The 26969-nt window shown below is 34.7% G+C and overlaps 3 protein-coding genes and 1 long non-coding RNA gene across 5 annotated transcripts in view; all 4 read left to right on the top strand.

The window, feature by feature from the left end:
* Positions 1 to 1078: 1078 nt before the first annotated feature.
* On the top strand, positions 1079 to 6318 carry LOC121254174 (cyclic nucleotide-gated ion channel 1-like). Of its 2 annotated transcripts, XM_041154131.1 has the most exons (7): positions 1079 to 1225; positions 1564 to 1679; positions 2311 to 2740; positions 3001 to 3201; positions 4335 to 4630; positions 4972 to 5083; positions 5928 to 6318. In XM_041154131.1, the coding sequence occupies exons 1-7, from the start codon at positions 1178 to 1180 to the stop codon at positions 6237 to 6239; spliced, it is 1515 nt and encodes a 504-aa protein (XP_041010065.1). In that variant the 5' UTR covers positions 1079 to 1177; the 3' UTR covers positions 6240 to 6318. The 2 variants fall into 2 exon arrangements, with proteins under 2 accessions (XP_041010065.1, XP_041010066.1); XM_041154132.1 differs by lacking the exon at positions 1564 to 1679 and having other exon boundaries at positions 1106 to 1225.
* Positions 6319 to 16870: 10552 nt separating this feature from the next.
* The window catches only part of LOC121254173 (cyclic nucleotide-gated ion channel 1-like), a 45895-nt gene continuing 35796 nt past the window's right edge, over positions 16871 to 26969 (top strand). The window contains exon 1 of the mRNA XM_041154130.1: positions 16871 to 16978. The gene's annotated coding sequence lies outside the window, so the exon portion shown is untranslated. The remainder of the gene's footprint in view (positions 16979 to 26969) is intronic.
* On the top strand, positions 20531 to 21227 carry LOC121254178. Its single transcript, XR_005938586.1, has 3 exons — positions 20531 to 20572; positions 20767 to 20878; positions 20980 to 21227. It is a non-coding gene; the product is annotated as an uncharacterized LOC121254178 (long non-coding RNA).
* LOC121255313 (cyclic nucleotide-gated ion channel 1-like) lies at positions 21733 to 22242 on the top strand. The gene has a single exon (XM_041155575.1). The coding sequence runs from the start codon at positions 21733 to 21735 to the stop codon at positions 22240 to 22242; it is 510 nt and encodes a 169-aa protein (XP_041011509.1).

Below are 26969 nucleotides of genomic sequence, written 5' to 3'. Positions count from 1 at the left end.
AAATAGCGGAATTAGTTGATCATATACGCATTAATACGACATAGTTAGATTTTTTTTATTAACGCAGTCTACACATATTGATGTTTAGCCTATAGAAAAAATTATGGGTGCTCCGCTCCAGTCCAGTGATGAATTTTCGGTCTATCATTTTTCCTGGACCAAACATCCATAGGGACCGAACCGGACCAATAGCTATCAGTCCAATTGGTTCGGCTCAATTACTTTTATTTTATTTTATTTCATCTTTCTTTTTTCAAATAAATTAATAAAAAAATTTATTTAAATTATTAAATTAAAATTAAGTGATTTATTAATGTGAATTATGTAACTAACTCATTAAAAAAGATATTTTACTATAATTATATTTATGATGTTGATAGTTACTACTTACTAACTTAGACTTTACTCTTTAATATATATAATTATTAATAATGTCATATATTTTATATATGGTTAATGAATATCAAATAATTTCATTGTGCATATATTATTTATGCTTGCTTGCAACTTAGTTATTAAAAAGAATTACCTAATTATTTTAATTAAGTGTAAATAGTAGAATATATGTGAATGTATGATGTATTAACTATTTATATATAATGACATAAATTATCACATGATTTATGATTTATTATTAATTCATAGCATATATTGTTTTATATTTTATATGATCAATGATAATAAATAAAAATTATATCATTAACTTATATAATTATTATATAAAAATAATATATTAAATTATTAAAAATATTTTTAAAATATATATAAGAATTCAGTCGGTCCAAAATTTATAGATCTTGAGACCGTATAGATCCTGAGACCGATTCGGTCTGGTCGGTTTTTCTAGTTGGGACCAAACTCCTTGCACCTTGGAAAAACACATGTCAAAAGAAATACTCGAAGGATGCTTGCCGAAAAAGAAAGAGGGACGGAGGGGAGGGGGTGGAAAAGAAGAGTTCAAGGCTAGCTAGAGGGGTAGCATCTAGATCAACAATGTTGAATAGCCATATATGTGTTAAATATATATATATATGTATGTATATGTACAATTGGGAGGTAAAGTAGTTTTTTCATATATATATATATATAGAGAGAGAGAGAGAGAGAGAGAGAGCGCTACCCTTCTATATTACTTTGCACCTGCATCTGCACACTTCTAAATCCAACTTCCTGCTGCATGCGCGTTGCTTTGTTCCGCGATCGACCGAATCTATCAGCCTATCAGGTTCAATTAACTCTTCACTCTTGTATGAATACATATATTTGGAAGTACTAGTTATTGCCTGCTTTATTTTCATTAATTACATGTCTAAAACAACCACGCAGAGCGAGTTTTCTGTTTTTTCTTTCTTCTTCTGACTATTCTAATGATTTTGGTTCAAGTATTTTTACAAAAAAACTTTGTTTCTTAATGGCAATCAAGTCTTGAACTGGAAAAGTTTACGGTGGAAATACTTTTTTTTTCATCAGGCCTTATCAGAAAGATTTTCTTTTGGTGCACAATCATGACATGATTTAGCTGCACATGATGGCTATGTCTAATCAGTTTTCCATCTTAATCAGAATTCTGATCTTTCTGGTACTATACGAAGTTCGTGGTTTATTTTGTATATTGTATTATTGATAAGCATTTCCATGAGTTTCCGCGGGCGCCCGCGTCGGCAAGACAGCCGGGGGAGGTGAGCATCGTCGTCATCTTCTTTCTCTAATTATTTGACACGATTTTGAGTGGCTGAAATTAAAGACACCCTTTAATTTAATATTAAAAAGTACATTTTTCGTCAAATTCCTATTTCAGTTTCTTTCATCAAATTCAATACATATCACAAGTATTGAACAAGTCATACGCGTATAGAGCATATACATAGACTTGTGCATGCACCAAGTTGGTCTTATAAATGTTTCCTGAATTACCACGCCAAGAGCAATCATGGACGTTTATGAAGTTTTTATTATGCAAATTAGCTAAAGTACTCGTATACATGCATTGCCGGATTCGTTAGAGCAAGATTTCAAAGAAAATGAATGCAACTCTGATCACTTGCCGTTCAAACTTACCTAATTTTCTGTTTTTTTTTTTTTTTAAAAAAAGTAAGAAAAAGACAGTACCCTAATGATTGATTGGGATAGAGATATTCCTTATGACTATTAATTAATATTAAATTTGCTACATCATACACGTATATCATAAAATCTAATTTGCAGTTAAGTTTAAGAATATATTACAATTGCTTGACCCTGACTCTCAACGCCAGGAATTTGGAAAACCTTGTATTAACATGAAGTCTCTGTTCGTTATTTCTTGTTCAGGGATGAGGATGTTGAGAGGCAAGCCCTCAACAATGATGGAGTTGATTCGAAAGAAAAGAAAACAACAACAAAGACATTTCTTGACCCAGAGGGGCAGTTCCTTCGAATCTGGAGGATGATTTTTGTAGTGTCGTGTATGATGGCAGTATCGGTGGACCCTTTATTTTTCTACCTGCCCTTGATCAATGAAAAAAAAAAATGCTTTGTGTTAGACGAGAGATTAAGGGTCGTAGCTATTTGTCTGCGAACGGCCACCGATTTGATTTATGTCGTGAATATCGTCTTGCAATTTCTTTGCCCTTATGTAGATGAGGCCGCTCGTAAACTTGGACGAATTAAAGTAGTTACAGATTCTTGGCCTATAGCAAAGAGGTATTTCTTGTCGCGGTACTTCCCCATTGACATTCTCGCCATTCTTCCCCTCCCACAGGTAATTAAGGATCAGGCTTCTTCTTCCTCTAATCAAACAGCGTTTCCCATGCTTTTCTTTTTTGAAGTTTAACATGGATGAGTCAATAAGTACTCTTCTAGTCTAAAATTAAACTTGGATGTGTTTAACCTTTTGTTTAGCTTCGTTAAGTCTCGGATGATCTTATCAGGGAATTTATAATATATGCCTTAAACAGACATTAATGTGCTGCGCAAGTAGATGATCTTACACGTTCTCGTACGTTGTAATCTTTCCTGCAGGTGTTAATTCCAATAATTTTTTCAGAAATCAGAGGCTCCGAATCTTTGCACAAAAGAAAGCTTCTTATTACTTTTCTTCTCTACCAATATGTGCCAAGACTTATCCGAATCTCTATGTTCATCCGGACTGCGAACAAACATTCTCGAGTTGTGCGGGTTAAAGCTGCATTAAATCTCTTTCTGTACATCATGGCCAGTCACGTAAGTTTCTTAATATCAATTTCACATTCATTAAACTTCAATATCGTAATATTTGTATTGCTTAATAATTCAATTTTTCTTAATTTGGTAAGTCTCGGATCTTATCAGGTTTTTAACTTTAGGTTGCAAACAGATCAACCAGCTTGATAAATCATAGGCATTTATGCACCTCACGCTCACACATACATGTATGAACTTTATATCCCTATATAATTAAAATCCTCTGGAAACAAAAATTGCACAATACAATAAATGTCCTTTTACAAGTTGGATCTACAAGAGCGCATGAAGTAATATGTGGGGAACTAAGATGTAAGAATAGTTAGAAAAATATTAGAGAAAAAACAATCGCACAATACAAGATATATGTAGTTATTCGCCTACACTCACAGGGCTGCAAGAGATTCACTATGAAAATTACAAGATTTTCACTCAACTCAAGCTCTCCCACTCTCTCCCTCTTAGCTGAAAAACGCCATTCCTCTTCATTTCTTTTCTATTTTCATTATGTGGGTATTTATATGTTGTAAGCGGAGCAGTGAGAAAAGACCTAGGCAATTACTTTTCCATAAGTCCACTTGAGCGGCGTGTTGAGTAAGCATCAAACGAACTCTCTATCTACCGGTCCCTTGAGCAGATTGTCGAGTGAGGCTCAAGCAAACTCTGTCTGCTGGTTGCTTGAGTGGACTCTCAGCTTGAGCCTTTGCTGCAACTTGGTACTGTGCTCTATGGCACAAGCCTCATTGAAAATTCACTCCAAATCTAAGCAACGAATTCTTGTCAGGTTTGTTCATCAAATCAGGCCACCACAAGATCAATAAATCAGGCTCCACAAACCCAACATAATGCTCTTTAGATGTCCTTTGATCTTGAAGGATTTTTCAGTTGGCTGGTTCGGCAAAAGGACGATGGTTTTGAAAAATTTGCAGAATTTTCTAAATGACCTAGTTTGAGATTTAATTGGGACATGGATGTTTGAAATTGTGTTAGAAAGCTTAAAATACTTTTAAAGTGATTATATTGTTTACCAAAACTAGATATATTCTAATATTGAAAGTTTCTCAATTAGATATACGTACACATATACATGTCATAATTTTCTGACTTATAAGAGAATGACTGATCTCTTTTAGGTACTCGGTGCCATCTGGTATTTCTTTTCTATCGAACGAGAGACGATTTGTTGGCACTCTGCCTGTGAGAAAAATGATACCGCATGTACTCCGAATTCTTTTAGCTGTCTTGATCATGTTCACAGTTCGGGAAATTACACATTTATGAATGATTATTGCCCTGTGGAAACAAAGGATGGTACAATGCCCTTTGATTTTGGGATCTATCATGACGCCATTAAATCTGGTATTGTAGCATCCAGAAATTTTCCGAAAAAGATTTTGTATTGTTCTTGGTGGGGCTTGCGAAATTTGAGGTTTGCACTTGTTGGCCTTCTTCTCTCTATTCGTATATATATATAACTTAATTTAATTTTCTTAGAAAATTAGAAGACACGTTATATATATATATATATATATATATATATATTAATTTTAATTGATCACATATTATAGGATTGCAAAATCATGAAAAATCGAGTCCATTATATCATGCATAATGCAGCTAGCATATCAGGTGTACGAGGAAATTGGCCTAATTAATTTACAGATACAGTGGTCTTTGTAATATTGCGTGGAAAAATGAAAGCACCAATAATTTCTTATGACTACTGTCCATCGTCTCATCATGTATTGTTGCTCCAATTTTTGCATGCAGTTCTTTTGGTCAAAACCTTCAAACAAGTACCAATTTCTGGGAGAACAGCTTTGCAATTTTTATTTCCATCTTCGGCTTGCTATTGTTTTTATATTTCATTGGCAATGTGCAGGTAATTGGTTAATTCTCAACATTCTTTTTAAGCTTCATGAAGTGCACTTATGATCTATTTACGTTAATTATTATATATTTCTATTGACTTGTATCAGGGATAAGTTCTATGCACACACACATAGAGCCACCGCTTGGGGCTCCCGCAGGCTATAGCATGTATTTTTTTATATCTTTTTTTAAAGTTATTTTTTATATAGATTTTTTAACACTTTTAAATATTTTTAAAAAATAACATAAATGTAGAACATCATTAAAAAAACACTTCTTTAATCAGAAAGTAAAAAAAAAAAAATCATAAAAAGAAATATTTCCTTAATCACGAAGTTAAATTAAAAATTAACAAAAAAATTATTTTACTTCGTGATTAAGAAAGTATTTTTTAATAATGTTGTGAATTTTTTTTATTTTTTAAAATATTTAAAATTGTTAAAAAAATCTATATTAAAAAGAACTTAAATAAACATATAAAAAATACATCTTAGAGCCCAGCGAAAGCCCCAACGATCGCTCTAGCATTATTCCAGAATTAATGCACTTGCTATATATTTTTTTCTCTAGAATTTAATTTATTAATACTGAGACAGTTATCTAATAAAAGTCGAACTCTAAAGATTTTCTGTACCAAAATCAGCTTTTACTTTTGTCAACGCCTCGGTTTTAACTTGTTAGGCTAAGTTTGACTATCCCGATCGATCGAAATGGTGTTCATACACTTCCTCGTCAACATCTCTACAACTACATTTTATTGTGCTTTGTTTATGCAATATTACCTAAATCTTTTACGTGTACTAATTTGCCAATATATAGGACTTTATGTGTTAAACTTGCTATATATGTTGCAGACATATATGCAGTTGACAACTGAAAGAAGAGAGGAGATTATACAAAAGATGAAAAGTAAAGAACGAGACATAGAGTTGTGGATATCCAGAAATGGGCTGAATGATAACCTAAAACGGGAAATCATGGCCAATATACAACGGGTATTAGACCACAATATAGATGTTGATGCAAAGAATCCACTTCCTCGTCTTCCCAAAGAACTTACAAGGGAGATCAAGTGCCATCTTTGCTTGCCCTTGCTTAAGAAAGTGAGTCCTCCTTTTTTCATCTATTCTTCGAGTTCCTGTTCCTGGAAAGAACAGCACTACTAATTAAAAGAAGTTACAATTCAAAATCTTATTATTTGCTTGCAAAGAAATTATAAATGTGAAAAAGCTAAAAAAAAAAATGAAAAAACCATAATTTCTAGCTACCTAATTTTGGCAAAATTCCTTGAAAAACTCTCCCCACGCCACATTCTCTTATATTTGAGGTTGCAAACAGCAGTAGTGCTTGGGCCAAGTACTTCGGTATGGGTCAATTTGATTTAAAAAGAGGTCTAGTTTATTTTAAAAAGTAAAGGACAAGATACAAATTTTTCAGACCTATGATTCGTTTCTTTTCACAATTTTTTTTTAATTTATTTTATCTTATTTCATCTAATAATTACAATATTTTTAAATTTTCTTATAAAATAAAATAAATAATTCAATTTTTTTAAATTTTAAAGTAAAAATAATATTAAAAATATATATTTTAATAATTTTTTACTTAATTTTTAATTTTAATCTCAACTCATCTCACCTGTAAAAATAAAAAAGATAATTTTTAATCAATCAATAATTTTTAAAAGCTTGCTTCACTCGATTTGTATATCGACGTAATTTGCATATAAAAGGACCAAACTTAGCGAACGTATCCTACGTACCTAGCTAGTGTTCATACCAGTTCTTGGTATTAGTTGGCAATAGTCCGATGGGCATGCAATAGTACTACATATTACGTCCAGAAGAGTCCTGCTCATAAATTTATTCGTAAGATATAACCTGTTCTCCACAGTAAATTCAAAAAAAAAAAAAAAAATTTAATTTGAATGTTTTAACCATCAAAATAATTTAGCAAATATTGACAAGAGAGAATTACAATGGCTTATTGATAAGAATAAGATAATAATAAAGAAAGTTTTAAAAAATAATATTTAAATTGAATGAATAAACAGTTTAAAAATGAGTTGTAAGGTGTTTTTAAATTGGTTTGCCCAAATAGAAAGAAGTTAATTTGCTAGCTAAAATTGGGTGAATTTTTCTTTTTTTTTTTTTTCCTTCAAAAATAAAGACGTTGACGCTCTAACACATATCTTCGAGTCTTTTATACTTTTCTACCGTGATCTTGAATATGAAGAAAAATATCGGACAAACATGAAACATAAACACATAACACATCATCAAGACCTTGGTATAAACATCTCGATTTTTTGTATATATGCTAGGTGCCAATTTTTGAGACAGAAAGTGAAAGACTGTTGCAATCAATCTGCTACAGTCTCAAGCCAGTGTACTACAATGAGCGCTCCTACATTGTTCGAGAAGGTGAACCACTCGATGCAATGTTCTTCATCACACAAGGAATAGTATGTAATTTTAGAACCAATACTGTTAGGGGCGATGGGTCTTTCTCCTTAAGCGCAGAGTGCATTGAAAGAGGCCATTTCTTTGGAGAAGAACTTTTAAATTGGGGGTTCAGAGGCCCCCCCATAACTAACCTTTCCGATCTCCCCATCTCCACAAAAACTTTCAAAACCCATACAAAAGTTGAAGCCTTTGCTCTAATGGCCAATGACTTGAGGACTCTAATTTCCTGGTGGCAGACTGAATCAAAGGCAGCTTCTACTTTACAAGCAGCTTGGCGGCGCTTTTGTGTAAAGAAGAATAGTGAGATGTCCACCCATTTGGCAAGGAGACCCAATTAGCTATCATGCTCTTGATTCTTCACAAGACTGCCTGAAAATCTCACAATGCCCACGTTATTGGGGAAAGAACCTTCGAATTATTTGTATAGTGACACTATACATAAAGCTTTCTAAGCTGCACGCTTTGGCTATGCAACCGGATACCTAGCTTGTTATCTGTAAATATTCTACATTAGGAAAAAAAATCAATATGTTTTCTGTACATCATGTGAAAAGCCAGAGCATAATAATCTCTCTGTACAAGAGAAAAAAATTCTAAAGCCTGCTCTGATCCGTCGCTAGCTCCAACTTGCATGGGAATAGTAATTAGGAGGAGCCCCTCCCGGACCTTATCTGATCATTCTCGATCTCATGTTTTGTGCTCGGCATTTTGTTTTGTTGTTTTTTTTTTCGTCCTCTTCATCATTTCCCTTCTACCACCACTCTTGATCCCAACCAATCAATCGATTTAGCAATATCTCGTGGTCGTCTCATTTTTGGATTTTATAGTTAGCTAGGCAACTGGCTAAGCATGTGGGCCCTACTTACAGCTATAGGTCTGGCAGTGGCCACCACACGCCATCTCATCACCCACCCAAAGCTCCACTATGGTGTTGGGTGGTCTTGGGCCTCTCTCAACCTCAAAAATTAGTTCAAGATATGAGACTTTACCTCACACTTATAAATTCATTATCACACTAACCCTTTCCACAACTGATGTGGGACAATCCCAACAATCTTTCCTTCACACATCGGGCTTTAGATCAAAGCAGCAATAACCCGTTTCTGTTGCAGACTGTTGGTAAATTTGGACTCTGATACCAGTATTGGGTAGTTTTAGACCTCTCTCAACCTCAAAAACTAGCTCAAAATGTGAGACTTTTCCTCATACTATTAACTCATGACCATTAACCCCTTTTACATTGGACAACCCAAGACGTGGTAAATCTTATTTATGTTTGTTCCTCTAGCATGTTGGTGTACGTGGACTTAGGGCTTTGCATAAAAGTCGTCAATCCGCACCGTCCGTACCAACCGACCTGACCCGACCGATAAAAACGGGTTGAACTAATTTGCACATCAAACCCGCTAACTGTCGATTTCGATCCGACTAAAACTCCCCAAATCTCAAACCCTAGCTGCCATCCCTCCCCATTTCTCTTTGTCATCACCGTCATCGCCGTCAACTTTGTTCATCATCATTGTCGACTCTATTTGTCTTCCCTGTTGACTCCAACAAGCAACAAGCACAACCTCAAACAGAGGGAAAATAAGGAAAATCACATGGTCATTCTGACTCAAATAATATAATCACATTCACTTCCCAAATACCCAATAACGTAGCCCTCGTCCACCAAGCAACCAGATATTCATCACAAGCTGGGTGATTAATCGACAAAGCTCATCTTAGCTAAAACATTTTGGTAGCCTGAAGAAAAACATCACGCGACCCAACTCATCCCCATCGAGGAGAATGTCGTCGATATGAAAATGGAAATAGTGGAAAAACTTATCTGCAACGAGTTTGGAAGGGGAGGAGGCGAAGTGATTCTAGAGAAGAGAGAGGAAGATGCGGACGTCAATGTAGCATTCATTCAAGAAGTCCTCCACAGTAAGCCCCATAAATTCACTCGACCATTCAAAGGGCAACAGCAGCAGCTAAAGGGAAAGAAGATTGTTTTTGCGGTGCAGAAGAAATGGGGGATGAGATGAGAGGAAGGAATGTTTAGGGCGTGGAAAAGAAATGGGGAAATCAATTTCGACTTTTAAGTTCTCAACTGGTAGACGGGTTGACCCGACTAAAGTCGGGTTGATTCTTTTCTTGTTGGGCTGGACACGGGCTGGGTCCAAAACCAGTGCGGGTTGGACTGTGTGCAGGCCTACTTGGACTAGTCTTCATCTCATTGGACACTTTGAAATCCACACACCAGCTTGTAGCCTTCACTGTCCGCTTCAATATTACTTCCTGTGAAAAAAAGTGCTACCTATATTTTAAATTTTGTATTTTCAATCACACTATATACATCTTAAATAATTTTATATATTAATGGTTAAATGGCGGAAACTTAAAATATGTCGCATGCAAGGTGTTATTAAAAGATAAGATTTAAGATGAGAAATATCATTTCTCCCTAAAATCATCAATCTCATTCATTCTATTTGCTCTGGGTCTGTGACTTATATTAAAACCCTTGTAATAGTATACAAATCATGCAATTTTGATGTGTTTTATTTTTGTTTGTATCTACTTAAACATTCCCACCTCTTATATTGTACAAACCATTACATTATAATGTTGTTCTCTAGTTAAAGTAAATTTAGTTAATCCCCATATGCATCTTTTGACATTTGTATTTTATTAAAGTCAATTACCATTAATCTTGATGACCACGTTATTAGTGACAAAATTTGCCTAGTTTTACATTAAAGTACTTTTAAACGAAAAAGTAAAAAACCACGTTATTAGTGATGCTTTTTGTCTGACGCACTTCACAGAAAGTGGTCCCTATTCTAACGTGCTACGTAATGACCCTCATCGTTTTAACCTAATGACAGCTTTGCCCATCATTCCTTTTCGGACTTCTCGTATCCTCTTCTCTTCAACCTCTTCTCTTCAAGAATACGTCCTTTTATATCATTTTTACCTCAAAAAAATACGTTTTTAATTTATTTTCAAATAAGTAAGTATAGGACAGTGCTTATTAAAAATTCTGCACCTTTTATTTTTAAAGAACATCACATCTCATTTAATATAATTATTATAATTTTTTTAACTTTTAATATAAAATAAAATAAATAATTTAATTTTTTTAAATCTTAAAATAAAAATAATATTAAAAAATATATTCTAATAATATTTTATTTAACTTTTTAACTTTTATCTCAACTCATCTCATCTCATCTACAAAAAACAATAAGGCTTAAACTTCACGTGAAATTCATGTGTCAGTTTATCATAAGTTGACTTTTATAAAATCTAAAACATTTCTGGCCGATTCCGTTTCCATCGCAAAAAGAGCTTGTATATATATAGCACATTGATTGGTGATCATGTGCATACGGCCATTTTGGTCAAACTTTCTTCTGTGGATATATTAGAGATCCAAGAGATGAAGTTAGAGACCCTTTAAAATAGTTCCATGTAATTTCATCGTACGTAGTACTGTGCACACACATAATGGTTGCTGTGATTTTTATTTCAGTTAAAGTACGCTAATTAGGATCTTTAGAGTTTCTTTTTCCCCCAAAACAGAATGGTGAAGATCAGTTGTTACGGTCCGGATGAAATGAAATCAACATCTTGCATATACTCCAGGTGTTAGTTCCAATGATATTTACAGAGATGAGAGGCTCAGGAAAATTGAACAAGAGAACGGTTCTGAGTGGTATTGTTCTTCTCCAATATGTGCCAAGAGTTATTCGGATCTACATATCATGGAGGAAACTTACCCGGACTGGTAACATAACTGCTCAAATTGTATGGCTTAAAGCTGCCTTCAATTTCTTTCTGTACATCCTTGCCAGTCATCATGCAAGTCTGCCGGCCTGTTGACTTGAGCTTAAATTACTATTTTTTTGCTTGGCCCATTTTCATTTCTATCAAGTTTTAAGCTTGGGTCGCAAACGAATCAACTTGTTAATTAAACCATAGGCATGCATGCATCTCAAACTTATAAATTTATATCGATTTTTAATTGCAAATTATAGATATGAGCTAGCCCCCATCAAAAGTAATCGTTAGAAAGGCAGTATTTAATTCCCTTTTTAAGGAAGTATAAAAAATGGAGGTCAGTAAAACATTGATCAATCTGTTTGTACAAGGAACTCTGGAGTTTGCATTATAAATAGATCATATTCACGCCTAGTCGATTTAAGGACCTCCGATCCGCCACAACATTACAAATTTGATTGGCAATTAGAAAGCAGCTCTTGATAGGAAAATTCATCATGCATCCAATTTTAGCAATCACAAAACAATTGTACCCTTCCATTTATTTTTTGCTCTATTGGGGCACCATGTTGGTCTCTTGGGGCAATATGCTCAAATACAAGTCATAAAATATTGCACCAAGTTAATTCTCAAAACAAAGCATATATCCTCGAATTGTATTAAGAAAATATGTGAAGCCCAGCCCGTGTGAAGCCCAAGACTGATTTAGAAGTGGGTTTAGGAGAAGTTGAACTCTATGTGTGTTTCTTTTTTGGTGAGGTGGGTTTTGTTTTTCTTTCTTTTTTGTGTGTATGTGTGTTTTCTTTTAGTGAAGTTATGCCCTATATGTTGTTCAAGTAAGGGTTTCATTTTTAGCGTGAGAGTATTCAAATTTTGGGCTCAACCCGTGTAAGTGAACTCATAAGCAGGAAACAAGTTCTTCTTTCCCGTAGCGCCTCACAAGAGTCTCCCTCTCTTCGTATGTTTTTTTTTTCCTTTTTTTTTTTTTAAAGTAATTCTATGTACAACTATAAAATACATAAATACTGCATAATAACTTCAAAAAAGAGTGAAATCTACTATTTAAAAATTAATTTATTTTTTCATATAGGTCTCATGTTTTATTTATTTTTTTCAAAACGATTACGCGACGGTTGTATAATTTACGATTACAAATATATTTTCTCTTCTTTTTTTCCCCTCTGTCTAGTAGAGGCTTTCCGCCACCCGTGGCATGCAACACCTCTCCCTATCACCACCACCTCGGCTCCATGTGCTAACGTCATTCGTGCATCCCCTTCCACCGTCTAACCAACTTTCGCTACCCCCAGTCGAAGCCGAATTCACCACATGCAACGCATGGCTTTTTTCAATCATGTGAGCATCACCGCTCACGACACCGCATGAAGCCTTTGTAGCTTGCCTCACATCAAACCACCAAAACCTATCGTCCAAATCTCACCATTCGAAAGTCACGCCGCCGTTGAGCTAAGTTAGCTTCCACCCTTTGAAAACCCATCACCGAGCCCTCATTTTCCTCTCAATCTCATCCTCAACCCCCGGATCTCTCATTCCTCTCTTTGTTTTCCATATTGTGCGGCTTAGGAGAGTTTTGCCTACAGTTCTGCCACACGCAGCTGTGATCTACCGCCTTCTGGAGCTCACTAGAGGTCACTTGACCAGTCCCCCCTCCAGCTCCCACTCAGCCTTTCCCCTTTCAGATCCACCCAACCTGAGTCTAGATCCTCCTTTAGTGTTCTACACTACTACCTACCACCACCCTCTGCCGCCAGATTTTCTTTGTCCATCCTCTGTCCCGTTAGATCTACCACCCTTTGATTTTTTTTCCTAGTCGTAGATCCCCTTCAATCTATTTAGATCTACCCCTATCACTGTGCAACGCCACTACTGCTGTCGTGCTCCACCCCTCTAGACGCCACAATAGTAAGTCTGTTTGCCACTTACCTTGTATATTATTTTTAGGCCGCATACAGATTTGACTAACCATTTTCCCCATCTGCGCAACGACCTCATGTGCACGTGCACACTCATAATTTTCTCTTGCTCCGAGAGGGACACTTTAAGTCAGTGTGCTTGATCATCCAGAATTACCCTTCCATATTGTAAGTAAAACTCTAGGCTGATCCTTGAAATACTAATGTGGAATAAACTATCAAGATGTGTTTGTTTCAATCTAGTTGTGGTTGGTTAAGTGGTCGAAGGCCTTGTGGAGTATTGGGATATAATAATGTTGTTAATGTTGGAATTGACGGTTATGGACCAAGTGAAGAGTTGGGAATTGCGTGTAGTTGTGATTTGTGAATATGTGAAACTGTATGTTGATCTGTCATGGTTTGTTGTACCTATTGTCATGTCATCCAATAATTGTCTATCATATATGCATATGCATTTTAATTGGTATTACTTGTCATGATTTTATTAATTGTGCTTTGTTCTATGGTTGTGCCGTGAAACCCGAAAAAAACAATATTTTGGTGTTAAAAGATTAAAAGGATATTTTGTGGGCGTATGCATATCACGATCCCAAGTCGAAATAGGGTATTATCTTGATGGAACTCCTTTGATCATTCGGAAGCATGTAAAACTGAGTAACGTCCATTGGGTTGTTGCTGGGCAACAATGGGCTTGGACAAGACGGCAACACTCTCGTGCCTACTCTGTGACCTCTCTACTAGCGAAGGTTAGAGGATGCCTGATCACGTACGCTCCAAGCACAGAGCTGGGTTTTACAAAATACAATATATTGTCTATATAAAAAAAAATGCAAATAAAAGATACAGACTACTACTAACCCAACTCTCTAACCACATCCTTGACTGCAGTTAGGCATATCTCTAGCTATATTAGCTGAGTATTGATAATGACTTAAGTCATAGAGATGACATCAATCTCTATACGTAAATCAGAGATTTTAACATTAATCTCTATACGTAAGGCAGAAAGGACATTATAGATCTTCGTACACACTACATCAATCATATTTGAAATCTATGCACAGATCTTTGCATGCACTATATCTGTTATCTCCTCACAAATAGTAGTTCATGATGCCACGACATTAAGCGTAGATTGTATTGAAATAGGTCATTTTTATGGAGAACTTCTAGATTGGGGGTTCAAAGTCTCCCCGACACCAAAACTGTCGAAACTCATACAAAAGTAGAAGGTTCTGTCCTAATGGCCAACGAATTGAAGACCCTAATTTCCAGGAGGCCGACTAAAGCAACTTCAGCTTTACAAGGTGCTTGGCGGCACTTTAATGGAAAGAAGAATAGTGAGTTAATGTCACTAGCTACGAGAAATAAGCCCTTTCCCAACTATTCTTTTTTTGCTGCAAAAGAAATCGCTGCAATAAGATATTATTTGCAGCCATTTCGAATTCGTCGGATGGTTTAAAATCGAATCTTTCATAAAATCACCAGGTGGTCCCTAACTTAATTATTTGCAGCGAAGAGGCCAAAAACTAGCTATCATGCTTTTCGTGCTTCAAGACTATTTAAAGACCTAGAACCCAACATTAACGTTTGTAGGTGAGAATTTGGGACCATATAATGATTGTAACTAAAAGGTTTGGCTAAGGGCATTCATCCTCCGTAGGTTTGTCTGGATGATGAGCTCATCTCAATTTATTTTTTATTAATTATTAATAAAATTCACTATCTCCTCAACTATTCGTAAAAAAATTAAACATACTCAACCGGATTCATATATTTAAATACATATTTTAATATATTTTATAAATTTAAATGTATCTTAATAAGATCTAGAAAATATTATTATTTATAAATTAATTCAAATCATCTATTATCACCTCAGTACCCAATTGCACATCTCTCAATGCAAAAATTCAGCTTGCATCCAATTTTAGCAAAATCACAAACAATTGTACGCTTCCATTTATTTTTTGCTTGGGGCACGATAAACCCGCAATTTGTGAAGTACATATATGATATATACCAACATAGTCAACAAAATGGGTAATCGTAGTCAACATATATTGCGTAGCGTGGATTGCAGCTTAAACACCAATATCTTACCATGGATAATAATAGAATTACTATCTATTTATTATTTATTTTATTTGATTTTTTTTTAATTTTTTATTTTACATAATGGTTAAGAAAGTGATTATTAATAAAATTATATTTTTTTAATTCTTTTTTAATGATTAAGAATGTTAAAAAAATACTTAAAAAATAATAAATAAATAAATAATTTCAAATACATTATAAATAATAAATAAATAATAAAAAAATAGTAACCTATCATTACCATCTCACAATATACATGGTCTTAAATTTTAATTACACTCTACATCATCGATCATTACGTCTTGAAATCACGGATCATCATGATGATTCGTACTAGAATTAATACTATTTGCTTTGAGCCTGATCTGGCCGCTCATCTTAATAACAACACCTTGAGTGCTTTTTCTTTATCTATATAAATTAACGAACGTGGAGAAACCGGGAAATTAAGGCCCAAAAAGACATAGCTAGCTAGCGTGTTAAAATCTTGCGCTTCTAATTTCTTCTTCAATTTTTCTCCATCAGAAAAAAGAAAAATAATCAACCAGCCGGAGCAAGCAGCGATCGATATATATAAATATAATATATATATTAATGAAAACAGTTGATATAGAAATTTTAGCTTTCAGATTTATAAAACTAAATTTTAAAAAAATCAATTATATTGTATTCTGCATTATTAATATTTTTAGGTACCGATAATATATATTTGGACGTCCGCAAACAAAATAAAATGATATATATATATATATATAATAGTTTTAAAAAAATAAAAAATAAAATGATAATAGGATAATGCAATTTAATTACATAATCCCGTTATTAACTCGTTAGTTTTTCTTAGTTAGCTAAAATGAAGAGAAAATATTGATAGTACTTATCCTCAAAATAATTAAGGTGAGGCCCCCCAATTACGCTAGCTGAATGTCCTTATAATCTTACTAGCCAGTAGATCAAGTCAATTAGAGACAATTGGTTAGTTAGAAAATTTAGTTTGATCATGATCATGATCTTGCATGAAATTCGATCTTCTACGTACGTCGCGGCTTTTATTTTCTTTATTTGTATGTATATATGCATATAATTATATATCTTCTAATTTCCACCTTTATTTTCTTGAGTTCCCACGTGGTTTTGCATATATATTCTAGTAAACGCTCGGTCAATTAGCAAATTCATGTTCTTTTTCTTGTGAGTCGCTTCAATCATGTGCTGGCCGGCCGGCCAGAGAAGTTCGCTAACTTGTTTGATTTGTTCAATATCTACACTATACTAAAAGTTAAAATTTTGTGTTGGTACAAAAGAGAATTTATAATCAAAATAGATTTTTTGTTTATAAAAAAAACACTCATAAAAATAAATCTAAATTTATATATATAATTTGTTAATTAAAGTACACTGGATTACCAAAAAAAAATTATTATAAAAAATATATAATATATCAAATATATATCCACATTAATTTATGAACATTATTTTTTGTTAATATCTATTTATATTTGCAAGAGAATGTGAAGAAAAAAACTAGACTGGCTGGACATCGATGTGGACTCATCAGCTTGCTTAAAATCCAGCGTTCTGCTAGCTGCTCTTTGCTTAGTACATATCCTGGTCTGCTCGAACGCACAAGTACTCTATCAGGTTCAATGAGTTGTTATATGAATATACGTTCCTTTTCAATACCTCACTGACAAGTCTTCGGAATATTGGTATAGGCTTCGTAAAAATTATCTTTTAAAATTTGATAAAAAAATATATATTTTTTATAATTCTGAAACTTCCATATCTATATATAATTTTATATTGGATTAGGCATTAGATTTATCAAAATAATAATATAATATTATTATTTTAATAGTAATATATTTTTTTTCATATTTTGCATTTACACTATCTAAAGAAATTCTAATGATTAAAAATAAAAAATTAAATAGAAGGCATCCAAAATAGAAACGGCAACTTTTTTGCTGGCTTGGAATTAGATGGGAATATCGAAATTTTAGCTAATAATATTATATTATATTATTACAACAAATAAAAATTATTGTAGCTATAATCATATAGTATTAACTCTACACGAATTTAATTAGATTATTATTTAAATAACAAACTATTATATTAGTACTATATAACGCTTACACAATAAAGAAGTTAGTTTTAGTTTTTATAATAAAATATTATTTTTTATGATGAATACTATTTCATCAAATTTAAAATTGTACATAAAATGGTTGGAGGTCATAAACTTTTATATTTTGATAAAGTTAATGTGAATATTTTATTAATATTTCTTTAAATTTGAAAGATGTATTAATTTTGATGAAACCAATACACATTTAGAATTGTCTTTTTCTTTCTCAGCTCCGGCGGACACAATTTCCAAGAAAGATCCTTTTGCAAAAGAGCTTTTGCGAAGGATCCCTTTTCCGGCGGACACTCTACAAGATACACGTTCCTTTGCAAGAAAGATCCGCAGCAATAGATACACGTTCCTTTGCAAGCGCAGAGAGTTTCCCTTTTCTTCTTCTTTTTCCCCGGGTCCCGATACTCTACCGAGTTTGCGAAAACAAGATTTTAAGTTCCTAGTGATAATGTCTTTAAGCTGTAGTTTTTAAACGATCTGTGGATGCTGCACTTAGAATGATAGATCGACCAAGAAGTTACACGTTTCTCTAATCCGTTTTCAGTTTTTTCAAGAAGCACAATTCACAGTGTACGGGTACCGTTAAGTATGAGCTACCGTGGGCATCGGCAAGAGAACGGGGTGAGGTAAGCTTCTTCTTCCTTCTTCTTCTTCTTCTTCTCCTCCAAAACCACTCCTCCTCCTCCTCCTCCTCCTCCAAAACCACCCTTCCTTCTCCCAGCTTGTCCCTTGTGGAGAAATTGTATTTCCGATCAAACAACATTTATCATGATCAACTTTTCCCTATCTTTTTCTTTTCCTCTAAATGGTGAACTCAAATATTGACTAATTTATGACCAATGTTCATATCAACATGATTCCTTGCTTGTTATTTTCTATTCAGGGATGAAGATGGAGAGAAGTATCATGCTTCCCACAATGTTGGAGTACGGCATGTGACAAAACAAAAGAAAACAACAAAAATGAAAATTCTTGACCCACATGGGCAAAACCTTCGAATCTGGAGGATGATTTTTGTAGTGTCGTGTGTGATTGCAGTATCAGTGGACCCTTTGTTCTTTTACATTCCCGTGATCAGAGAAAATGAGAACTGCCTTGCGTTGGATAAAAGATTACGTGTCATAACTATTTGTTTGCGAGCGGTGACCGACTTGATTTATATGGTGAATATCATTTTGCAATTTATTTGTCCATATATAGACAAAAGTGCCCGTAAAGTTGGAAAAATTAAGGTTGTTACAGATGCTTGGTCAATAGCAAAGAGGTACATGTTCTCTTGGTACTTCGGAATTGATTTTCTTGCCATTCTTCCCCTCCCTCAGGTAAGGAGTTCTTTAATTTTCTGCTTCTAATAATTAAAAGCAAGCATGGATGTGGTCTTGGTTTCCTTTCAATGTCTGATAGTTTAAAAGCACGCGATGTGTTTAACTTTTCAATTAACTTAATGTTAATTTATATCTTTAGACTATTTATGTACCTTTTTTTCTATTGAATAAGTTAAGCATTTAAGTTCGCAAGCTACAAAATGATTCAGATAGGTAGAAACTTCCACCTTAACTTTTTATGATTAAATTTTCACTTCAATTACGATCTCCGTACATTGTTATGTTCGATTATATAGGTATTTCATATACCTCATTTATATATTACAACAAATCTGGGTTTACAAAAGTCCCTAACCAGAAAAGTTTCAAAAAACATTTCCCAGAGATGCACATACCAGGAAGAAGGGCTTTTCATATTTTTATACCAGTTAACTACCAGCAAAGCATTTAATTCAACAAATAGTTCTGCAAAAACATTTGTACCAGTCCCAAAGTAGATGGAAAAGCCATGTATGAAATGACGTCCATAGTGATCACGAAGGATTCCGCCATATATAACCAGTAAATCCAGGCCTTTGAGATTCTGACAATGTTGAGTTTTATTCTCTTTGATGGTTTAATCATCAGATTTAGTTCCTGCAACTATTTCATAACATATTTTATCACATCTTTACACAATTCCTAGAGTATGACACAGGGAATTAATTGAGCTAGTAAATGAAATTGGTTTGAACCGTGAAAAACGACCACCAAGTCAGCAACTTATCTCTCCATCCCAAAGCTGATAATTAAGGCTGAAATTCTGATATATAGAACGTACCAAATTCTATTCTCCAATTAGAATACAAGAATATGGCAAACACCATTCAGGGATTTTAGAATAGGGATTTCTCCATAAAGTAACAAATGAGAAAGAAATGCAATGATCTGCGCGTTACTTTTTCCCCCTTCTATTATTTTATTACTCTTAAATTTTGTACAAAATTCAATAGATGCTTGAAAAAATGTCCTGAGGAAGTTATTCCTTACTGCATGTACGTACTTGTTGTAATCTTTCCATGCAGGTGTTAGTTACAATTATTTTTTCAGAGATGAATGGCTCAAAAAATTTGGACAAAAGAAAGGTTCTGAGTGCTATTGTTCTTCTCCAATACGTGCCAAGAGTTATTCGGATCTACATATCATGGAGGAAACTTATCAGGACTTCTAACATAATTGCTCGAATTGTTTGGGTTAAAGCTGCATTCAATTTCTTTCTGTACATCCTTGCCAGTCATGTAAGTTGATTATGTTAATGTCCTTAAAATCATTTTCCTCTTCTCTTACTTTAATTCACGGAAGCATTATTTTTTTTATCTCTTATGTGCAGAATTGTCTCTTTCCTGCTTTTATTTTTTGTTTTGCAAAGATATCTGCACAAAATGTACTAATCGATCTCTAAAGGAAATTGCTGGTCTTTGATCAGGTACTGGGTGCCTTTTGGTACTTTTTTTCTATCGAACGAGAGACCGCTTGCTGGTACAAATCCTGCGACAACCAAACAGCCGGCCAATGTGTCTCAAGTTCTCTCAGTTGTAAAAACGGAGTTCCCAAGTCCACAAATCCCACATTTTTAAATGATTTTTGTAGCCCCCTAGAAAAAGCAAATGCAACTCATTTTGATTTCGGAATATTTCTTGAAGCCATACAGTCAGATACCGTACTGGAGTCCACAAAATTTCCCAGAAAGATACTGCACTGTTTCTGGTGGGGACTGCGAAATTTGAGGTTTGCACTCATCTTTAACCTTCGTCATTCAACATTGAGCTATTCCCTAATACGGCAAGAAAAATTCTTATTCTAGACTAAATATTTAGGGCGAAATAACCTTTTCTTTTTACTATGCATAGATTTGAGCGTATCATATATATCAACTATATATAAATATATCTCATGCAATGTGGTCACTGCAAATTTTGCAGTTCTTTGGGTCAAAACCTTCAAGCCAGCACCAATTTCTGGGAAAACTGCTTTACGATTTTTATTTCGATCTCTGGCTTGCTATTCTTTTTGTATTTCATTGGTAATGTGCAGGTTCGTACTCAACATTTCCTCATTTCAGCTTCAAGGCCCTCGTTTATATATATATATATATATATATATAGTAATTCTTGGATAGGATTGATGAATCATAGTTTTTGTGAGTGGCAGACATATATGCAGTTGACAACTGAAAGGTCCGAGGAAGTTATACAAAAGATGAAAATTAAAGAACGAGACATAGACTTGTGGATAGAGAGAAACAGGCTCGATGATAATTTAAGAAGGCAGATCAAGCCCAACATACAGCGGATTTTTGAACAAAATATGGATGTTGATGCGCAGAATCCGCTCCCTCATCTTCCCATAGAGCTTATAAAAGATATTAAATGCTATCTTTGCTTACCTCTGCTAAAGAAAGTGAGTCATTTCCTTCATTAATTCTCCCACTCTTTTGGAAACGGTAAAGAAACCAACTCGATTGAAAATTGTATTACTTTGCTTTGGATGAAATCGGGATTAACATATGCACAGCAATGTGTTTTTTAGGTGCAATGGGACAAGCGGTCAAGCAATATGTTTTTGCACTTAATTACCCCCAAATTAAATATCACCACTTCTCAATATAATCTCCAGACCATCAAAAATTTCATTCGCAATTCCAGTTGATCTATGTTTGCAATGTGACCTTTAAACTACCAATTAAAGTTGTGATTTGCACCTGAATCGAATCATGAGTTACACTGTGCACCCTTGTTAGTACCTAAATGGATTGAAAATAGGTGATATGGCATACTCTTCTTGGTCAGATTTTGAAGGAGGTATAAATTAGAAGTACATTTAATAATTTATATATGAATGGATGGAGTTCCTCACATTTGTCTCGATTGTTTGTGAGCTAGGTGCCAATGCTCCGAACAAAAAGTGAAAAGCTGTTGCAATTGATCTGCGACAGCCTCAGGCCAGTGTACTACAACGAGCGCACCTACATTGTTCGGGAGGGAGAACCACTTGATGCAATGATTTTCATCACGCAAGGCATTGTATGGAACTTCACAACCAGTGTCAGGGCTACTGACGGAACTGTCTCCTTAAGTGCAGGGTGTATTGAAAGTGGCCATTTCTTTGGAGAAGAACTTCTAGAGTGGGGGTTCGGAGGTTACTACTCCATACCAAGCCTTTTCAACCCTCCAGTCTCTACCAAGACTTTCAAAACCCATACAAAAGTTGAAGCCTTTGCTCTAATGGCAAAAGACTTGCAGACACTTTCCAAGCGGCCGACGGAAGCAGCATGTGCTTTACAAGCAGCTTGGCGACGCTTTCATGAAAAGAAGACTACTATTGAAACGGACACCATGTTGGCAAAGAAACCAATAACTACCCGTCGTGCTCCACGCGCTTCAGGATTGGATTTCTAAAAAGACTGACAACCGACGTTTATGGTGCGCGAGAATTTAATACTATCTGGTGAAAGTCAAATTTAAGCAGTGGCTATCAACCGGGTGCTTGTGGCGTGTTTCTATTCCTGATTTATAAACAATTACAATTATATGAACAATAACATGTTTTGTGTTCTGTAAATTACAAGGGCCAAAGCAAAACAAGGTACTGGAGTTTGCATTAATCTGGTATGTATGCTTAGGTAGTTAGGTAGCAATATAGAGATAAGAGTTCGGAATGGGCTTCTGCTGAGCCCCCGTCCCTGCTTTAAGGTGAAAACCTTCCGTGTTTGAGGCATGCCTGAAACTTTGTCTGAGGCCACCTCAGTATACTATTAACATTTCGTTATAAGCATAAGTCTGTAGTATTTGTATTTCAAATTTTCGAATTCGATTAGCTAAAAATAACTTCTGAACGCTCTGCTAGGGTTTTGAAGTTTTTCTCCTTCGTCTAGGGTTCATGTGGTCTGCATGGCGGCTGTTGAGCCTCCGGCAGGCCAACTTCGACGTATATATATATATATATATATATATATATATATATATATATAGTTGTAGACATATTTGCAGTAAAAAAAATAAAAAAAAATAAAAAAATAAAAAGGACATATGCAGTTGACAACTGAAAGAAGAGGGGAGATTATACAAAAGATCAAAAGTAAAGAACGAGACATAGAGTTGTGGATATCCAGAAATGGGCTGAATGATAACATAAAACTGGAAATCATGGCCAACATACAACGGGTATTAGAGCACAATATAGATGTTGATGCAAAGAATCCACTTCCTCATCTTCCCAAAGAACTTACAAGGGAGAGCAAGTACCATCTTTGCTTGCCCTTGCTTAAGAAATTAAGTGAGTCCTCCTTTTTTCATCTATTCTTCGAATTCCTTTTCGCGGAAAGATGATCAGCACTACTACTAAAGGCAGTTACAATTGAAAATCTTATTATTTGCTTGCAAAGAAATTATAATGTGAAAAAACTAAAAACCGAAAAAAAAATGAAAAAACCATAATTTCTAGCTTGCTAATTTTGGCAAAACTCCTTGAAAAACTCTCCCCACGCCCCATTATTCTCTATTTTTGAGGTTTCAAACAGTAGTCCTTGGGCCGAGTACTTCAGTACGGGTCAATTTGAATTAAAAAGTGGTCTAGTTTATTTTAAAAAGTAAAAGACAAGATACGAATTTTTCAGACCTCTAAAAAAGTCAAACAAGTTTTTAAATCCGTTACGGCTTATTCTTAGAGGTAATTTTAATCAATCAATAATTTTTAAAAGCTTGCTTGACTCGATTTGTATATCGACGTAATTTACATATATAAAAAGACCAAACTTAATAGTCGAACGTACCCTACGTAGTTTGTGTTCATACAAGTTTTTTGTATTAGTTGGCAATAGTTAGATTGTAACACCTGGCCTGGCCAAGCCACTTTACAAACTTTTAGGTTTATAGTTATGAAAAATCAATTGGGATTGCGAGTAAATTCTTTTGGAAGAGAGTTTGGACCTAAGATATTTTTCGCAGAATATAATTTTTCAACGAGTTTGATAATTAGGTTTAAAATATTTTATTGGACCAAGTAGATTTTCACCCGAAAAATTTATGGGACAAATGTATTTTTTTTTTTAAGTTGAGTCTAGGCCCAAAACTTAAGAAAAAAAGTCCATGTAATAATTTCATACATGATCCTAAGTCGTGGGCCAAATATTTTTTTTAGGATAAAGAGCCCAAGTCTGTGGATGCGATTCTAGACTCCACGTCGTATGGTTTCACGCCATTTTCGATTTTCATGCATATCCCTCATTCTACTTCATTTTTTATGTTAAGCATCCCCAACCTTACAATAAGTGCTGCTCGTCCTCCTCTTCGAAGTGTCAAACCAAGATCTCCACTTTGCTGCTGCTAGCGAGGACCCTTGCCACCAACCACTTCCTTCATCACGATCTCCTTCGATCCGCGCAACGGAAACAACCTCCATCACCCTTCGTTTTCTTTCACCAAAAACAGAGTGTGAATCTGTTTCCGTGACCCACTGCACCCCTCCTCACGAACACCACCAATCCAAGCTACAACCCAGCCACCCCCAGCACTAGCTCTCTCCGTGTCGTCACTACCTACTCAGCCACATGAAATCGTAGCCACCCCGACGCAACAGCCCAGTGCTCATCTCCTTCGGGGCCACCACCCATCTCACGGGAAAATCAGTCGTGTGGTCCCTTATTTTCCTTCACCCAAAACAGAGCCAAGCGTCGCACCTCCACGACCGACAATCAAAACTTCCCATCCTTTTACAGTCGTGCACCATAGCTCAACCGTACAGCACTTCCAGGTCAATCACATTCACTGCCGTAAGCCTTTGTTTTCTTCTCATATTCTTTCTTTCCCTCACACTCCGTCTCCCTCACGGTGCCCTCATACCTCTCTCTCTCTTGCTCATCTCTTTCTCCCGCTCAGTGTGCCTCCCTCGGGGCAACCATCGTCCACCGCATCCGCCTAGCTCGCTGCCATCGTAACTCCATCTCTCTGTAAGTGTTGCTACCACTGCTCACGCCTTAGAGCAATATGTAGTGGCCTCAACAAATTTTGGCCAAAATTTGACTAGAAAATTCACTTTTACAAATTTAGCTAGCTATTTTTCAACAACATCAAATAACAGGGTCAACAAATCTATCATTATTCTCTTAAAATATTGATTTTGACAAAAACAACTATCATCTACTCCAACTAGCAACTATTAGTTCTTCTACTGCTCTGTTCTTGTTGACAAAAAAAGGCCCAAAATTCTTCTTCACCATCATCTACACCAACTAGCAACTACCCAAGTTCTACTTTTTTTTCCTTTACTTTTCACAAAAAGAGACCAAAATCCAGAAAAAACGCCCAAACATCACAAACCAGATTTCCATATTTCAGAAAATAATGCTTCGGCTATTGGTATGGAAAATAATGTAAATGCTTCAGCTGCTGGTATGGAAAATAATTTCCAAATACAAGTAAATGGGTTTATAAATAGATGAATCGTGGGTCACCTACAAGGATGTGGGCATGGGAGATGAAGATGAAGTCCGAAGTGATAAATGGATGGAACTGCCGTATGCAGTGTTTTGAGAATATGATGAAAAATGTATGAAGTAAACCCAGGAGTGAGGGAGAAGACCAGATTTACATGCCGTATGCATCAAATGTCTCTGTGAAAAATGGTCGCGTAGCTTAGGAGTGAGGGAAAAGACCAAAGCGAATGAAAAGCGTGAAATAAAATTATGCTTCAAGTGAAATGCACGAAAGGAATAGCATTCGGGAGAAGAATTTTTTATGCCAAAATATTGTTTTGGCTAGCAGCTGGGGCTCAACAAATTTAGCTAGTGAAAATATTGAAAGCTAAAATGACTGTTCATTTGTTGAGTCCACTACAACCCTTTTTTGTGTAATTTAGTTAAATTTTGGCTAAATTTTGACTTTGTTGAGCCCACTACTAATGCTCTTATCTCACCTCTATTTTTGTTGATAGTTTACTTAAAAAGGAAAACATATGGTATATATCGGTTAACCTAGTAGGAAAGAGAGTGTGTTTTTATTTTTACCTTTCTACCCTTTTAATTAAACGCGTGCTTTAATTTTTGGAAAGGCTTTTTAATGGCTTACAAGACTTATACGAATGGGCTTAGCTTTAACTGATTGATGTTTTAATCTAGTAAGCTACTTTTTTTCTAGTGGGTTGGGCTTGAGATTAATTAGACATACATCATTGTGACAGGCTTGTGTATTTTCTTTTTATTAGGCTTGATTTTATTATGGTTGATAAATTGTTTTAGTACTTTTATTGGGCTGAGATTTTTATCAGATAAAGTTTCACTGTTATAAATATCAATAATTGGAATCAAATTTTTATAATTATGTTATCTAGTAGTAGATTTTATAGTTACACTTCAATTGTAAATAAGTTAGATTTTTAATGTTTTAGTCGAAATTATTAAATGGACATTGATAATTTTAAAAAGTGCTGATATATTTGGAGGTTATGAGAATTTTAGGTTTTGAGGAATTAAAATAGGTTATTTTCGAAGATTAGGCTTAAATATTGAAATACATGTTCAATTAAAATTTACAAGAATTGCGTGATTTTTATAGGTGACAATTAATATTTGTTCGGCATTTTTTAGGAAAATTCTAAAAAGTTAAAAAGTCCAAGTAAGCGGGGTTCCTATGCTACATTTTGCATAAAATAAAATAATCTAAAGTTGATTTTGGAAAATATGCATGTTTTGTTATGAAAATAAATTTTAGAAACGACTTCAGTTATTTGTTCTGCATTACTCATGAAATTCTGTATAAGAAAGTAGTTTCTATCATGACTAGTGTAGACATGAGCTTATTTTGACATTTTATTTCTAAACTGTGCAAAAGAGAGCAAATATGAAATTTGTGCATAAATTATATTTTTGTGATTTGATTCTGTTCTGTTCTGAAAATGTTATGTACTCTGATATGATATGATGTGATTTCTGAAATCTCTGGCATGACATTTTATTTTTCTTCTATTCTGACCTTACCACGGGTGTAAAACTGTGGTATTTGTTTGGGTTAGTAGCAACTTTTCTGTTTCTAGTGCACCTACTTTGGAATCAAAGTGGTTTTCTGTGTGGTCTTTCCAGTGTACACACTCGGGGCTCCGAGAATAATAAGGGAAAGATTCATATTTTTTT

Source organism: Juglans microcarpa x Juglans regia, chromosome 3D (genome assembly GCF_004785595.1).
Source record: "Juglans microcarpa x Juglans regia isolate MS1-56 chromosome 3D, Jm3101_v1.0, whole genome shotgun sequence".
Taxonomy (NCBI): domain Eukaryota; kingdom Viridiplantae; phylum Streptophyta; class Magnoliopsida; order Fagales; family Juglandaceae; genus Juglans; species Juglans microcarpa x Juglans regia.
Note: the sequence above shows the minus strand (reverse complement) of the source record. Positions and strands in the feature narration are given on the sequence as shown.